Source organism: Notolepis coatsorum, assembly GCF_963971535.1.
Source record: "Notolepis coatsorum genome assembly, chromosome: 4".
Taxonomy (NCBI): Eukaryota; Metazoa; Chordata; class Actinopteri; order Aulopiformes; family Paralepididae; genus Notolepis; species Notolepis coatsorum.
This window is the reverse complement of record NC_140168.1, coordinates 21,650,117-21,668,071: the sequence shown is the minus strand read 5'-3', so window position 1 is coordinate 21,668,071 and position 17,955 is coordinate 21,650,117. Positions and strand designations below refer to the sequence as shown.

Here is a 17,955-nt window from a genome sequence, read left to right as displayed (position 1 = left end):
GACCGGCACGGAGTTTAAAATACAGAGGCGCCTCGCCGAGGTGTTTTAAACGTCAGTGAAGGTCAATTATTTTGCGACAATGATCGAGTATAGCTATACATTATCCCGCTTATTACATGGCTAACTTACTAACAATATACCCAATTCATTTTACATCATCGACGAGACGAGATCAAATGCAGACGCAGTTGTTCTGTGGCTCTGTCAGCCCAAATAAAGTGATTATTATTATCGCCGGCAGCCCGGCAGGTGTGTCTGATTGCACTGAAACAGTCAGTGGGCTTGATTACTCCAGCTGCGAAAAACAATAATCACCGGTGGTTATCGAAAATAATTCACCGCTGTCAGGGGCTATTGACCAATCACAATCAAGCATTTCGGCGAATGTTGAAACGCCATGTAATAAGTAATGTTATTACATGGCGTTTTCACATTCGCCGAAATGCTTGCTTGTGATTGGTCAATAGCGCGTGTCAGAGGTCCGATATTACCCGATAACGGACCTCTGTGGAACAATAATGACCGCTGTGCGCAGCTGTTCGCAATCAAGCCCACTGACATCAATGCAATCAGACACTGCCGGCTGCCGGGGAAGCTGCCGGCGATGACAGGGCGGAGCGACGAGCGGAGCCAGAACCAGTGTTGCGAGTCGATGTAAAATGAATTAGGTATATTGTTAGTAAGTTAGCCATGTAATAAGCGGGATAATGTATAGCTATACTCGATCATTGTCGCAAAATAATTGACCTTCACTGACGTTTAAAACACCTCGCCGAGGCGGCTCGGTATTTTAAACTCTGTCGGTCAATTATTTTGCGACAATGACAGAGTATAGCTATACATTATCCCTTACTTAATTACCTGAAATTATTCCGTTTTTTGGGGGGGGGGAAACCCCGCATATATCGGTATCGGTTGATATCGGAAATTAAGAGTTGGACAATATCGGTATATCGGATATCGGTAAAAAAGCCAATATCGAACATCCCTAGTATATATAAACCACTACAATTGTATATACAATTTATTTTTAATGCGTGCGTGTGTCCTATGTGTCGCCCATCTTGCATGTGTGTGTGTGTACGCTGCATGGCGATGGCAATGTGCTACAAATAAAGACGTCTTCAAACGTTTTTAATTTTCATTCATTCATTTGTATGGCCTTCCTCTGGTTGCCGTGCCAACCCTGTGTTGTCTCCATGGCAGTGCGTGAGCTGGTGGTGTCGGCGGGGGAGAGCGTGGAGGTCACGCTGCCGCGCAACGCGGTGGAACTCAACGCCTTCGTGGTTCCATCACCACAGCCAGGTAACACGACCTCTGGAACTACGCTAACATGTCCTCTCCTGAACACACACACAAACACACACGCCAGTGTTGTAGTCGAGTCACTAAATCTCGAGTGAGTCGAGTCTCGAGTCCCCAGTGTTCGAGACTAAGTCTGAGTCACCAAAGAAGAGCCCGAGTCGAGACCCCATTACCCTAGTCTGAGTCCAAGTCATCACGGTTGAGTCACCTCCACTCTGGCACTCAAAGAGCTGACATACTAATTAAACATAAATGTCACAGCGGTCACCATTTCAAAGAGAGTTTATTTACTTTGTGACACAATAGCCAAACAAATAGCCATCAATATCTTATGCCAAAGAGGCGGCTGGGTGGCGCAGCGGAGATTGCGCTCATCACTCCGGTCTCGAATCCAGGTGTCAGCATTGCCTCCGACTTGGCCCAGCCATCATACTAACTCGTTTACCTGAGTTAGCGGGAGGGAAGTTGATGGATGGTGATCTGGCGTTGTGGACAGCGACTCCTACAGGTCAGGTCTGGGCGCATGCACAGCAAAAAACAGGAAGTGGTGAAGGCAACGTGACCTCCCACGCGTTACACTTCACCAATGAGAGTCCGCGCTGTCAGGTGAAAAGAGAGCCGCTGGCTGTCTCAGCATGTGTCGGAGGAAGCATGTGGTAGACCTCAGGGCTCCCTAGACCGACCAGTAGGGGGCACATGCGCACAACGACCAGGTAGGGGAGGGGCGAATTGGCATAACGACTAAATTGGGATGGGAGGAAAAAGCACAGAAAATCAGGCGGGGAAAAAGAGGATTAAAAAAAAATATATATATATATATATCTTATGCCAAATGATTGGGGCCTATTGGAGTCCTCGTCTGCACCGTCCGAATGCAGTCAATGCTCGAGTCCAAGTCTGAGTCATCAGTGCTCAAGTCCAAGTCGAGTCACGAGTCCTGAAAATCAGTCCAGAACTCGGACTTGTGTCCTACAACACTGACACACGCACCCTGCACTGCACCTTAATGTGCACGCACACTTTTACACAAGACACTTTCTGTAAATAATTGACTTTTATTGTATCTTTATTGTATCTTACCTCATTGTATATTTTATTTGATCCTACTACTACTCATCATTACCTTTCTTGTATTCATTGTTGTTTCTTAACTGTGCACTGTTGATTCTGAGCTCGAAACACAAACATGTCATTACCCGCAATGCCCCTGTATTGTTGTGTTATTTGTAGTGCTGTCAATAGATTAAAAAAAATTACTACATTAATCTCACATTTTTCTGTAATTAATCTAGATTAAAAATAGCATTTTTCTACTTAAGACTGAAGCTTGTAACAGATATTTACTTGAGTAAAATCATGGAATTAATGTAAAATCAACACAAAGAAAGTATATTTAAATTCAAAGACTATTTTAATAGCTTTCTTTGAATACAGTGTCTCTCCTGTGAAATACAAATGTTCAACAAAACCATCAACATTGACTCAGCTAGACCTCTTTCTTATATCTGCGGCACTAACAGAAATAAAAACAACCCAGGCCTATGTTAAAGTGCAGATTGGCTCAGGGGACGATAATGTCTTGTATGAACTACCAGTAATATAAAGCATATTAACAACAAAAATGTGTTCCATCTTCATGTCGGATGATTTTCAAAAAGGTGCACGAGTCGATGCAAAAAAAGAACAAGCAAATATACTGCTGAAAGTTCAGAACGTTGAAGATTTTTCACTCCATAGATTAATCTAGATACATTTATTTTAATGCTTTAAATAATTTAAATTAATCTCAAGTTAAAGCATTAACTTTGACAGCCCTAGTTATTTGACAAATAAAGAACTTGGGACTTGAACTCTGGACCCTCTGGAACCCCCTCCGTCTCCCACGCCCATCTTTACAGGAACCAACTATGCATTCGACTGGCGACTGATCACTCATCCCAAAGGTTCCAGCGGAGAGATGGAGGGCAAGCACAGCAAGACCCTCAAACTCAGCATGGTACAGTCCACTTCCTCTTGCTCAGTAGGGCCGAGCCCAAACGTTCGAACGTTCGGACCTTCGTTCGTTACGTTGGCCTTTCGAATTCTAAATCAACATTTGAATTTTTTATTTTTAATATATATTTTTTTATATATATATTTTATGTGTCTATTCATTCTGTTTAAACTAATGGGTTTTTTCTTCACAGTTGCAGCTAAAGATTAGGCTACACTAATATTATAGTATTAAAAAACTGATGAGTTATATTCATTAAAGAAAGTTGATTTAATAAAGAGAATTTTGAAATATATTTTTTTATTATAATTTATTTTTTAATTAAAAACTAAGGTTCGAACGTCGCTGGGCTTCCGTTTGGCCGTTTCTTACTAATGGATGCAGTTAGAAATTTGTATGTCAAACACTGCCCTGCACTTCTGTCAAAAACATCACCTAAGTCTTCTTTGCTCCGTCTTAGGGATGCACCGATGCTGGTCATTTCCCCCCAATACTAAAATGTGATATGATAAGAATCCGATAAGAAACGTGTAATATGCTAGAAATCTAAGGAAAGTTACTTGATTTTCTGCATTTTAACACATACTGTAGATCAGGGGTAGGCAACCCTAGGCACGCGTGCCCGCATAGGCACGCGGGGGCATTTTCATTGGCACAGGGGGCAGCATAATAAAAAATAAAAAAAAATTATATATATATATATATATATATATTTTTTTTTCGCTTTGAAATATTATAGTGAAATATTTTGCACTGTTGTCGCATTTATCTTGTTGAAATCCTCCCACAGGTTCTTTTTTGTAAGTCGAGTATATCAAGGAGGCTTTTCTCTGTAGCTCAGATGTTTTGTTTGAAGGCTTGCCAAACAAAGAGACAATCAAATCAAGGATAAAAATTACGATGCATGGAATATTGTTGATATGGCACACTAGTTACAACTATATTTCAAACAGGCACTTCATGTCAAAAAGGTTGCTGACCCCTGCTGTAGATGCATGATATATCTCTCTTCTAATGGAGAAAAAAACATCATCAGAATATTTTTTGTCCAATACACCTGTTCGCTGTATACGTCAGACTCGATGTGCGCGCGCATCCCCGGAGCAGAAAGGAACGTAATCCGGGTCAGAACAACAGCGCAGACTACAATATATTTGCATTTGTTAGCCATGCTAGCGATCCAAACAATCAATCCATGCCAAAGCTAGATAATGTAAAAGGTGAAAGACTCACACTCACAGCCATATGCTGATTTGGCAAAATGACATCCAGCCGTTTTTCGTTTGAAACAATTTTAGTCAGGGGAGAGCCCCGTCGTATTCTTCTAGCGCAGCAGCTCGCGCAGGTCCGAGGCAACTTAGTCACGTGACCCAGTTGGTAATTGCTGATTGGCTCGATCGCGGTATGTTTGTAAGCGGCGAACAGGTCCACGGCCCAAACCCAAACTGATGGTCTTGAGTCGATACCGTCTGGCGACGGAACGGATCGGTACTGTATCGGACGATACGGAGTGTTTAGTACTCTTCTAGTAATCGGTTATCGGCAGTGAAAGGGGGGGGTATCGGTATCATCCCTACGTTTTAACTTTATCTGGCGTTTCTTCCCCCCTCGTGTTGTCTTTCTCAGCTGACGGTGGGCCTGTATGAGTTTGGAGTGACGGCGGACGACGTTGGGGCCCATGGCGAGGGCTACGTCAACGTCACGGTTAAGCCAGGTGAGGTACAATGTCCTAGCAGCTTGACCACTGGACAAGGAGGCGGCTGGGTAGCGCAGTGGACTAAGCACTCGCCTACCACCGCAGAGACTCTGGGATCGAATCCAGCTGTCAGCGGTACCTCCGGCTTGGTCAGTCGTCCCTATACTAACACAATTGGCAGTGTTAGCGGGTGGGAAGCCGGTGGGGTGTGTGTCCTGGTCGTTGTAAACTGTGACTCCTACTGGTCGGTCGGGGGGCGCCTGTTCAGCAGGGAGGGGATCTGGGAGAAATAGCGTGAACCTCTGCACGCGTTACGTTCCCCCGGTGAAACTCCTCGCTGTCGGGTGAAAAGAAGCGGCTGGTGACTCCACATGTATCGGAGGAGGCATGTGGTAGTTATACACTCACACCCCAGGCCAACAGTGGGGGAATGCGCGCAATGACCAGGAAGGGAATTGGCGTAACGACAAAATTGGGATGGGTGAGAAATACAGAAAGCCTGGACAAGGAAATAAGTTCAAATGGTAAATGGTGCATTTATAGTTTTTTTTTTTTTAATCTTTCTTCCCCTCCCTTTTCCCGATTTTTCTCCCATCCCACCCTTCCTGGTTGTTGCGTACTTTCCCCTATTGTTGGTCCGGGAGACCGGAGACTGTCACATGCTTTCCTCCGACGCATGTGCAGCCTGGGGCAGGCCAACCTGGCCGCGCAGGTTCTCACCGGGGAGAGTGTAGCGTGTGGGAGGCCACACTATCTCTCCTTAGTTCCAACCCTTGCTGAGCAGGCGCCCCGACCGAACTGTAGGGGTCGCTGTCCACAACGCCCAGGACCCACCCTTCAGCTTTCCCACCCCCTGATACAGCCAATTGTATCAGTGTGAGAGGCCAGCCAAGCTGATAGCAACGCCGGGAGCTGGATTCGAACAGGCGAATCCAGTGTCTCCCGGTGTTGGTGACGAACGTAATCTCCGTGCGCCACCTGCCCCCCCGTGCATTTATAGTTATAGAAATTTTTTACAAAGCGCTTTACAATTGGTTCCTCACGCGACAATGGCTCAGGAGGTAGAGCAGTCGTCTGGTAGTCGGAAGGTTCCCGGTTCGATGCCTGCTCCTCCTGGGTGTCGATGTGTCCTTGAGCAAGACACTTAGAAGACACCCCTAACTGCTCCCGATGTGCAGTGCGGCACCTTGCATGGTTGCCTCTGCTGTCAATGTGTGAGTGAATGGGTGAATGTGAGGAACAAAATTGTAAAGTGCTTTGGATAAAAGCGCTATATATAAATGCACCATTTACAATGTACAGGTTATTTTATACTGGCTATAAAAATATATAAATGAGTACTACTGGGTGTAGTGCTAATCAGATGTATGTACAGAGTTGTAATATTATGTATTCTTCACACACGTGCATACATACATACATACATACATACATACATACATACATACATACATACATACATACATACATACATACATACATACATACATACATACATACATACATACATACATACATACATACTGTCATGTACGAAGGTCTAAGGACCACACAGAATAATAACTGGAGCTGGCTACACATGAGCAAAAGCAGCCTCTCTCAGTAAATGCTTTCAAAACAGTCCCGGGCAGGTAGGTAATAATAAACACAAGACGTTGTTCCAAAAATAGTAAATTATATTTATTATGCCGGGTAGGGATTTAAACCTCCACTGATATTTAAATAGGCAACAAAGGGAAAAAACAACCCACAAACAATTAACAAACAGGGAGAGGGATAAAGGGAGAACACACAAGGTAAGTATAATACAAAGTAAACTAGATAAGCGCCCACAGACACTCACCAACCAGCCAGAGGTTGGTACTGGGAAAACCCCCAGCAAAGGTACCAAAGGTACAATTCCACACTCAGTGGGATTAGGCCTAAAGCCAACAAGAGAATACTTACTCCAATGGAGGAGTGGCGCAGAGGCCAACAATATCTATATACATATACCAGTACTTTAGTCCACCCGAAGCAGTAGATAAGCACAGTATCAATTCCACCACAGTGGCAAACAATGGCAACCTCACTCTACTCTGGTCACTGGCAATTGACAGAATGAGGCGCCCAGACGTGTGTGTGCTGTCAGGTATTTGGCTACCCATCCCTCTCGAGGTGATTGCCATCAGCTGTCATTCATTAGGCAATCAGCACTCTTCAGTGTAGGGACGGGCAGCACCTGACGGGGAGAGAAAAGAGACAGCATTAGCTCTCATGTTCACACACACACATCACATACAAAACACAACACATTAAATATACTAACCTGATGTTCAGAAGGTGTCATAAATACAGTAATAATGGTAATGACCAACCCACGTACCCAGGTACGTCACACATACATACATACATACATACATACATACATTAGGGGTGGGAATTACCAGAGGCCTCACGATACGATACTATCACGATACTTGAGTCACATTACGATAGTATTGCGATACTAAATATATTGCGATGTGCTGAGTATTGCGATATTAATATTGCGATATATTGCGATTTATTACCTTTTTTCAACTGCAAAGTAAAACTGTCAACATGTTTTATCTAATAAAATAAAGTTCAGTCTGTTCATCTCACTTCAATCATTTTTATTGCAGAACATGGTAATTTCTCAAGCAGACGGATGTCAACACTGTAATCTGTGTTGCATGTACCCGACAAACTGAACTGTTTGTATTACAGTCATATTCCAACTTAACTGAATGCACACGTGTGCGTGTACTACTGTACTATTACAGGTATTGAAATGAACAATGCAACTTCCTTATACAAAAAAAAATATATATAAATAAAAAATCTAATTTATATAAAAAAGAATAAATATTTAAATATCGATACTTGACGTCCCTGTTTCGATACAGTATCGCCACGCAAAGTATCGCGATACTACTATGTATCGATATTTTCCCCCACCCCTAACATACATACATACATACATACATACATACATACATACATACATACATACACTTGATGTACAGCTCACTAAAGCGGTTAATGTGTCTCTCTTTCCACCTGACAGAGCCACGGATAAACAAGCCTCCCGTCGCCGTGGTTTCCCCCAAGTTCCAGGAGATCTCCCTGCCAACCAGCTCCACAGTCATAGATGGCAGCCGTGAGTCTACCATGAGCCACACACACACACACACACACTCGCACACGCACATAAACTCTTTTAATTATTCCAAGTACAACAACATGCGTGGCAATTTGACAAGTTGCACAGCTGCCCTCTCTGACAGATGTCAAGGAAACTATATAAAAGAAGGACGGCGGGCGGCTGGGTGGCGCAGCGGTCTAAGCGCTCGTCACCAACGCGTGAGACACCGGTATCGAATCCGGCCTGTCAGCGTTGCCTCCGGCTTGGGCCGGCCGTCATACTGACTCAATTGGCAGAGTCAGCGGGAGGGGAGTCGATGGGGTGGTAATCTGGTCGTTGTAAACGGCGACTCCTACAGGTCGGTCAGGGCGCCTGCGCAGCAAGGACAGGAGATGTCGAGGGTAGTGTGAGCCTCCCACACGTTACACCTCGCCAATGAGAGTCCACGCTGGCAGGTGAAAGAAAGTGTCTGGCTGACTCCGCATGTATCGGAGGGGACATGCGATAGATTCTTCAACCCTCCCTACGGCCGACCAGTGGGGGGCACATGCGAGCAACGATCAAGACAGGGGAGGGGGGGAATTGGCACGACTAAATTGGGGATGGGAGAAAAACAGAAAAAGGAGAAAGTGGATAAAAAAAAAGAAGGACGGGTCATCGCGTCAGAACACCAGCGTTCTATGCTCTGCTTGGTGCCAGACTTTGGGGCCAGTTCTATTGAAGCCTGTATTATAATTCTAAATATACAAGCTACCTGAGGAAATACATCAACCGATATATCAAACGTTAGCTAGTTAACAATGCAACAAGTAGCTGATATAAATTGCACATTGAGCCGCAGATTAAAAATGCTCAGATGTGAGGACATCGTTGCGCTCACATTGGACGGTTGCCGGTACCGTGCTGATGTTGGTGTTGCCAGAGACGGGACAGTAGTGACTTGAAGGCACCCACGTCGTCACAGCCAGCTGGTCAAGGCTCTGACCGCAATGCATTGTGGTCTCTCCTCACCACCCCCACGATGTCACAGCAGCCTCATAAACAACATAAAGAGAGAAACCTTGTGGTTAGGTTTATGAATGCTCTCTTTTTCTCCATCTCTCCCTCCCCTCTCTCCCTTTCACTTTCTCTCCATCTCTCCCTCGCTCCCTCCCCTCTCTCCCTTTCACTCTTTCTCTTTTTCTCTTTTTTTTTCTTGTTCTCTTTGGCTTATTCTCTCTCTCCGTCTCCCTCTCTCCCCCTCCTCTCTCTCTCTCCCCCTCCTCTCTCTCTCCCTCTCCCTTTCACTCTCTCTCTGCCCCTCTCTTTCTCTCCTTTTTCTCTTATTCTCCCTGTCTCACTCTCTCTCCCTCCCCTCTCTTCCTTTCACTTGCTCTCTCTCCCCCTCTTTCTCCCCCCTTTCTCCCCCTTTCTCTCTTTCTCTCTCTCTTTCTCTTTCTCTCTCTCTCTCTCCCTCTCTCTCTCTCCCTCTCCCCCCTCTCTCTTTCTTCCTCTCCCTCCTCCCAGAGAGCACTGATGATGACAAGGTGGTGGCCTGGCATTGGGAGGAGGTGAAGGGTCCCCTGAGGGAGGAGAAGGTCTCTGCCGACACGGCCATCCTCACCCTCGCTGACCTGGTGCCCGGCAACTACACCTTCAGGTACCGCTGGCCAATCACGACTGTTGCCGTTTATCCCGAGGGAAGCAAGAGTTGTGATTAGATGATCAGGAAAGGGGGGGGGGGGGGGGGGGTCGGAGTTTGAGATGGGTCTATTCTTCCAAGATATTGAAAAGCAGGATGAGAGCTTCTGATCCAGCCACTTGCCCTTGGCCCCGTGCAATTTCCACAACTTAATATTCCGACTGTCCAGTGAGAAATATTCCCTGTGTGCAAGGCTTGAGCATTATTATTATTATTATTATTATTATTATTATTATTATTATTATTTTTTTTTTTTTTTTTTTTTTTTTTATAAAAAAAAAAAGTTCATTCCAAACCTGACGCACACTAATGTCCTGGATGACCTATTTTTACCTTTTATATAATACAGTAATTGAATGAGTACTGTCCAGTAAATGAGAGTAATACACAGGATCTAATGTCACTGTGACTGTCCCTGGTGGCATAATCTAGTCCATAATTTAAGTCTTTCAGCCCACGACCCAAATCTTAAACCCTGCCCTCTTTTATTGATCCTCCAATCGCGACTGTTGCTTCAACACACCAGTAAAGGAGGTGTCATTAGGGGATCGACTCACTGAGACCCTGTGCTGTAAACCGTCTGTAGAAAAGTTTTTTAAATTAGTCTGTTATCAAGATTGCTCTTTTGTCTTTGTCTCTAAGTGTGGTTTGACAAGTGGGTGTTGTTGTCCTCAGTGTCGTTCTGTGCCCGTCTCCCCCAGCCTGACCGTGACCGACTCGGACAAGGCGCAGAGTTCCACCCAGGCCACCCTGTTGGTCAGCAAGGCCATGGACTACCGACCTGTCGCCAACGCCGGGCCCAACCAGGTTCACGCTTCTTGTTGTTTTCTTTTATTTGATTACAATTTCATTTGATCAGCATGTTCATTCATGTCTTAAAAAAAATAACTGCTCCTCCCTGACAGTGTCCTTGAGCAAGACGCTTAACCCCTTACTGCTCCCGATGTGCAGGTTGGCACCTATCATGGCCGCCGGTGTGTGACTGTGTGAGTGAATCTGTAAAATGTGAGGAACAAAATTGTAAAGCACTTTGGATAAAAGCTCCATAGGGAGGTGTAGTCTAACGTCACTGGTTGTTCCACCCGTATAGGGATTCATCATTGAGAAAATGGATTATCGGCTATTGTAACAATTCTGCCGCATGAACATTGGCAAGCTTTCCATTTTTGCACAAAATGAGTTCCCTTCTACCACTAACATTATTGTTTAAGCATTTTTGGTTGAAATAAAGGTAGTTATAATTTGTTTTTGATTTGTCGTAAAAAAAAAAGAACTACATTTACCAGTAGGCAGCCTGTTGTTCACTAGGCAGCCTGTTCAGTGCTGTCGCCTGACGTTGATTGATTGATTGATTGAAAACTTTATTAACAGATTGCAGAATGGGTACAATACAGTACAGCTCAATACACACAATTGTTAAGGGGATGCAGACCAGAGAAAGACTTTCGTCTTGTTTACATCAGGGTCCCCCATTTTCAATTCATCAGGACATATATGACATACATGACATACAGATAGTCAGTACTGCTACATCTATACATTTATGACATACCAGATTTGCAAATACAGTACTGTTTGTGATACAGAAGGAGTCAAGAAAAGGGAGTATATACATTTGACGTAGAAACTGTACATTGGAGGAGGTTGGGTGGGGGGGGTTGGGTACATTGGGATATTGACAACCATACTGGGTAATTTACATTGGAGGTGGTTGGGGGGGGGGGGGGGCACACTGTATAAACAAGTACAGCTGTACATTGAGGGGGGGGGGGAGGAGACACTGTACAAACAAACAAAATTGTACATTGGACTATTGACAAAACCATACTAGGTAAATGACTGTACATTGGAGGGGGTTGGGTTAGGATATTTACAGGGGCCAGTGTTGAATTGCAGTCTCCCGTAGGTGTCCCTTGAGGGAGGTTTTGAAAGTGGGTAGTGATCCACATTCCTTTACAGCTTTGGGTAGGGCGTTCCACATTGATGTGGCATAATTGCGAAACGTGTTTAGTCCCTTATTTGAGCCGAATCTGGGTTAACGTTAACGTTGCCTCGCTAAACGTACTAGACCTATAGGATCTGATTTCCCTTACATTCCATAAGCTTAACAATTCGTACAATGGGAAAATAACTGACCCTGAATCTGTGGCTAGTATCTCTTTGGTGATCATAAGTTACCATTCATCTCTAAAGCCAAGTTACCATATTTGTATTTATTTATATTTTAAATCGTATAACGTTATTTCACTGCATATTAAATCACTGTAAATACTAATGTAATCATTGTTTCGTTGTACATATTGTGTATAGTTTATAATGTTGTTGTTTTTTTCCTAACGTTAGTAGCTAGCTAGATTGCTAGCCGGCATTCCAGAAACTCCTCTACATGCCCCGATTTAAAATGGTTCTCTCCTCTTTGTATACTTTTGTCCTCACCAACAAAGTATTCTGCCAGGGAACTTATGGAGACGACAGTAGACATTGCTAACGTCTAGTACGTTTAGCTAGGTAACGTTAGCTAGCGTGGTGTCAGCTGGCCGTGACGTGTATTAGGCGACAACACTGAACGACAGGCATTCTCCTGCCGTACTGGTAAGTGTAGTTATTTTTTTACGACAAATTAAAAACCTTATAACTACCTTCTATTGTTATAACCAAAAATGCTTAAACAATAATGTTAGTGGTAGAAGGGAACTCATTTTGTGCAAAAATGGAAAGCTTGCCAATGAAGCAGAATTGTTACAATAGCCGATAATCCATTTTCCCAATGATGAATCCCTATACGGGTGGAACAACCAGTGACGTCACACTACACCTCCCTATATACAGTAAATGCACCATTTACCATTTAAGACCAAACCGACCGATTAATGGACTGAGAGGGGGCAGCCCGAGAGGACACCCTCGCTTCTCAAAGACGCAATTTAATTTCATGCTAAAGACATGATATTTCTCTCACTACGAGAGCCACCAAATAAGCACCTCTAGTAGGGGTGTAACGGTACGTGTCTCATATACCACTAGGTGAAACTAGGGTTGCACGTTTTACCAATGTATGCTCAATGTCTTTACTTTACACTGACTTTCTAACAGTCTTAACACAGAAGGTCATTCATTTAATGTTGAATATCAAGCTTGTATTGCCACATTTAGATGATGAATAAAACGTTGAAGCTTGTAAGGGTACACAGGTACACACACCAACCAACCAACATTCTTCTGCGCAACGTTCTCCTCACAGCTGATCCGAGGAAAAAAAAAACAGCTCTGAGCTCCTCCAGTCGAGCTGCAGTGTTTAAATCCAAAATATTGATCAATCCTCTGCCATTGTTGTGTTAACATGGCATCTCTTTTCTAGAGTCTTCTTTCTCTGGTTCACGTGAAGTAAAATCTACTCTAGAAGTGAAACTGAAAGTATACACCGGTGGGGGGTGGGGGCAGTAGGCAATTAATTTATTCAAGTGGATTCCTGAACACAGAATGACACCGTTATCACTGACCGACTACCGCGGCAAGCCTAGGTGGAACTAAGTATAACTTAATACAAAATAATTATATTTAAAAATAATTATTATTATAAATATATTATAATGATTATAAATATTTTTTTCCTGTTGTACTGAACTGTGACCCCAAAACCGAGGTACGTACCGAACCGTGGCTTCTGTGTACCGTTACACCCCTAACCTCTAGTGTTGTTTACTTTTCCAGCATCTGTTTGTCTGACCTGTTGTTGTTGTTGTTGTGTACAATCAGGTCATCACCTTGCCACGCAACTCTGTCATACTCTACGGCAACCAGAGCACGGACGACCATGAGCCCCTGGCCTACGAGTGGTCCCTCAGCTCGGAGAGCAAAGGCAAGGTGGTGGAGATGCAGGTGAGCACGCTACCGTAGGACGACGTAGTGAGAGAGAGCTGTTAACACTTTGAGAGCCAGTCCGTGTTTTCCTTTTTACCCCCTTGAATGCCCAAATCCACTCCAATGTTAACGTTAATATCGCCTAATCTATGTTTTAAATTATGGCTATGTGTCTAATCTGCCCGTCGCTTATCAAAGACTCATTTTCCAGTCAACATTGTGAAAAGCAGATTGTTTTTTTATCGCTTCATTTCCGTTTGATAGCATTTTGAAAATCACTCGTTTTCGCGGAAAAAACAACCCATTCTATGATAATCGCCTTTTACTGGAATATTCTAGAACGTTGTCATTTGTCTGCCTATTTATGAATCGTTTTCAAATAAACGCTAGATAATCGATAGTATATGTGTGCGCACGCACGCTCGCGCTGATAATCGCTGCTCTTATTTCCTGATGGCTTTTACAGTCAAAACAGCTATATCACATATAGGGGAAACGCTTATATATCCGTGAAAACGAGTCCGATTATCCTAAGACTGATAACATAGATTCCTTACCTGAGATCAGATGGTATCCAAATGGATTATTCCAATTCCTGATCACCATTCGAAAAAATCGATCATTGTATTGATCAACCGTGTATACAGTAGAACACATAATCCACGCTGCTCTTCAGGCTCCGGAGTGATGCCGGTCGATGCCGGCTGCGTGAGTGAGACGTAAAATGTGGAGTCAAACATCCTTTCTCCCATTCACTTTCATTGAGTCCAATCCAAAAGGGTGATTTACCATCTGGGAGACGATAGGGGGTGCTTTTTTCACATCTGAGTGCCTGGGGTGACTGGATCTCCAACGGTAGGCTCACTTGATGCAATATGATTTCAGATCGCTAATAAAAAAAATAAAAATAAAACGAATATTCTCGTGAAGTGGGCATTCAACCCGGGGGGTAATAACCCGAGAAAAGCCGTGAGTGGCATTCAAAGTGTTAAGAGTCTCTCCAAAGAGTACTGCCATCGCAGCGTAGAGAGGAGCAAGCAGTCTATTAACAGGCAGGCAGAAAAGTGGCAATTTATTTGTGGACTGCATACTTTTTTTGCAAAGCTTAGCTTTATACTTATGGCTGCTTTTTTTATATACTTTATATACTTATAGCAAATACAAAAGCAAAAGAGCCTGGTCTCTTTTGAAAGATACAATTCTGAAGTTACTAATGCAAAAAAGGAGAATCACTTTTAGTGCTAATGAAATAGAGTAACAGAGGTTTGAACTTGAGTTGAACTTGAACTTGTGTATTCACATTTTCTTTAGTTGTTGCAAGATTCCAATATACCTGCAAGCAGGGCCAAGCATAGGCATACCTTTGTAGACATTGGTCTTCTACAGATTATGTGTACCAAGTTACATGCAGATTGGTGGAAATATGTAGGAGGAGTAGCATTTTAAGTGTTTTCCACAGGAAAATTACGTCGTTGAACCACATGGAGAAATAAAATAAATCACTTCAAAAGCTCAGTTAAAAAAAAAATAAAAAGGGCTTTTGAGGTGATGAAATCACTGCGCCCAGGCAGCAGTGGTTCGGCAAAAAATACTTCAGAGTATATGTCTGCTTAGAAAACAAAAATGTCCAAAAAAGAAATCTCAACATGTTTACAGGAAAGTTTTGGAGTTGTATTTGGAGTGTATTTCGTGACTGTTGGGAACTAGGCTACACTGGCACACCTACTTCCAGTGAATGATGCTAGGCTAACGGTGTGGCTATTCCCTAAGCCTAATGCATGCACACAGAGAACAAAAGGTTATGTATCTGCTTGTCTAACTCCAGTGTAGATGGCAAATAAGCAAATTTCCCCAAAAGCTGGCGTGTTCCTTTTAACATAAGCCCTGACCACTTTATAAATATTGTATTTGTATTATGTATTCTTACGTGAGCGAATCGAATAAAAAAAATAACAAAACGTTTGCGTATCACAAAGCCGTAAGAATACAGTATGAAGCGTCTATGGTTGTGAGAGAAACCTGGTCTCAGAAGAAATGATCTGAGCGCGTGTTTGCTCCCCTCCAGGGCGTGCGGACGCCCAACCTGCAGCTGTCGGCCATGCAGGAGGGAGACTACACCTTCCAGCTCACCGTGACGGACTCCGCCGGACAGCAGGACACCGCGCAGGTCACCGCCATCGTGCAGCCAGGTGTGAACACCTCATATTATCTTCTTACCTTTTTTTTTTTTTTTTTTTTTTTTTTTTTTTTTTTTTTTCTATCATTTTCTCCCAACCCCAATTTAGTCGTTATGCCAATTCCCTTCCTGGTCGTTGTGCGTATAGCCTTGACTGTCGGTCTGGGGAGGGCGTAGCGTAGACTAACCACATGTGTTTGTATTGGGGGGGGGGGGGGGGGGCGACAGTGGCTCAGGAGGTAGAGCAGTCGTCTGGTAATCTGGAGTTCGAAAACACTCCTAATAACTGCTCCCGATGAGCAGGTTGGCACCTTGCATGGTTGCCTCCGCCGTCGGTGTGTGAATGTGTGGGTGAATGTGAGGAACGGAAATTGTAAAGCGCTTTGGATAAAAGCTGCTATATAAAGGCACCATTTACCACCAAGCCATTTCTTCATATACGGCCACGTGGGCAAAGCTTCCAAGTAGTCCACTTAAAGGGCATGCTATACCTGGACCTCAGTTCTCTTATCTTTCTCCCTCAAGTTATACTAATGGATAGATACGTATATCTTCACTACCCCTGTACACATGCCTATCCGATCAGTTTGCCCCTTTTTCTTTACATAGTCTACAAATGCACACACAAGAAGTGCGAACCGTGCACTGCGTTGCTATAGGTAGTAGCTGGCAAGCGGCCTGCTCTCATAACACTGTAGAATGTATGGCGCTAAATGTCAATAGTAGCCCAGCTCGTGCTCATCTGAACGGCAGTTTGTTTAACATTTTAAGGAAATAGCATTAAATAGAGCGGAAGAGTGTGTGTGTGTGTGTGTGTGCGTGTGCGCACGTACGTACATGAGTTTGTATGGATTGATAGTCGAGACATGTAGTCTAGACAAGGATGGAAAGCGTGGACTGGCAAGACGTACTAGCAGTGTTTGAACAGTGTCTTTCTATTTGAACACACATCTAGCTGTGAGGTCAGCCCATCATGCACCTTTACCGTTCACCATGGACCTTTACCATGGACCTGTCCTTTACCATGCCCGGCATGGGAATGAATACAGCTGAATATAGCGGTGTACTGTTAATCGGGCCCTGTATTTACTCAGTGTCTCTCGGTATCGTATATATGCTAGGTATATATACTCCTGCCGTTGCCCTTGAGCAAGGTGCTGGCCGTACAGCCGGAGTCGGTCCCCGGGCGCCCCAAGGGGATTCATAAAAGTAGAATTAAACTTGGCAAAACAACAACATGGCAATGTGTATGTGATGAGTTATAATAATAATAATAATAATAATAATAATAAACTGTATTTGTATAGCACCTTTCATACAAGAATTGCAGCTCAAAGTGCTTCACAGCAGTAAAAGAAAGAAGAAAAGACACAAAATGAGCACAAAGTGGAGAGATAAAATCACATAGTTTTTCACATCAGGCTCCAACATCCCAATAGGCCACCTTGTTTATGGTTTGATTCCATGGCAGTTTTAAAATAGACAATAATGAAAAGAGTAAAATAGAATAGATGGAGTAAAATAGTGCAATAGTGCAGTGCCGTAAAATAGAATAGCCCTCATTTACAGTACAATAATTACAGCGTTGATGTAATGAGGCACAACAGAGCAGTGTATCGCTCTTTATAACAACTAATTCATAAAATGCTGTTTATGTGACAGATGAAGCCCAGGGCAGGCTGAGAATCACCTCTGGCTAGAGGTTCAGAATCCTTATTCAGAGTTTTACTTGGGAGACAAGTGGTGTTATCTGTTTATCCCCTGGGATACATTTTTTTTTTTTTTTTTTTATAATAGTGCATTCCTCAATTTCCCCCAATATATACATGTATGTGCAATACGGCATTGCAGATGTTTGGGACGTGTGCAATAATGTCATCTCTATGTTGCAATATTTTTCGCCGATGTGCAATATCTTTTTCTCTACTGTATGATTGTAACGAGGAGAAATGAGATGAACACATCCTATTTTTATCCAATTCTGTACATCGTGTCCACAGTCAAACAAGGCCTTAAATGGAATTAAGCCTAAGTCGGTCTGTGCCTGTTGCGGCCCCCTTATGACAGTTTACTGTAAACCATTTGATATATGTAC

At 43.5% G+C, this 17,955-nt stretch overlaps 1 protein-coding gene across 1 annotated transcript in view; it reads left to right on the top strand.

The window, feature by feature from the left end:
• kiaa0319l (KIAA0319-like) overlaps positions 1-17,955 on the top strand; it is a 79,455-nt gene that overhangs the window by 35,723 nt on the left and 25,777 nt on the right. Inside the window, exons 8-15 of the mRNA XM_084312219.1 lie at positions 1,207-1,305; positions 3,204-3,301; positions 4,925-5,012; positions 8,065-8,157; positions 9,649-9,781; positions 10,525-10,630; positions 13,580-13,702; positions 15,750-15,873. Coding sequence (XP_084168345.1) covers positions 1,207-1,305; positions 3,204-3,301; positions 4,925-5,012; positions 8,065-8,157; positions 9,649-9,781; positions 10,525-10,630; positions 13,580-13,702; positions 15,750-15,873 — 864 coding nt within the window. The remainder of the gene's footprint in view (positions 1-1,206; positions 1,306-3,203; positions 3,302-4,924; positions 5,013-8,064; positions 8,158-9,648; positions 9,782-10,524; positions 10,631-13,579; positions 13,703-15,749; positions 15,874-17,955) is intronic.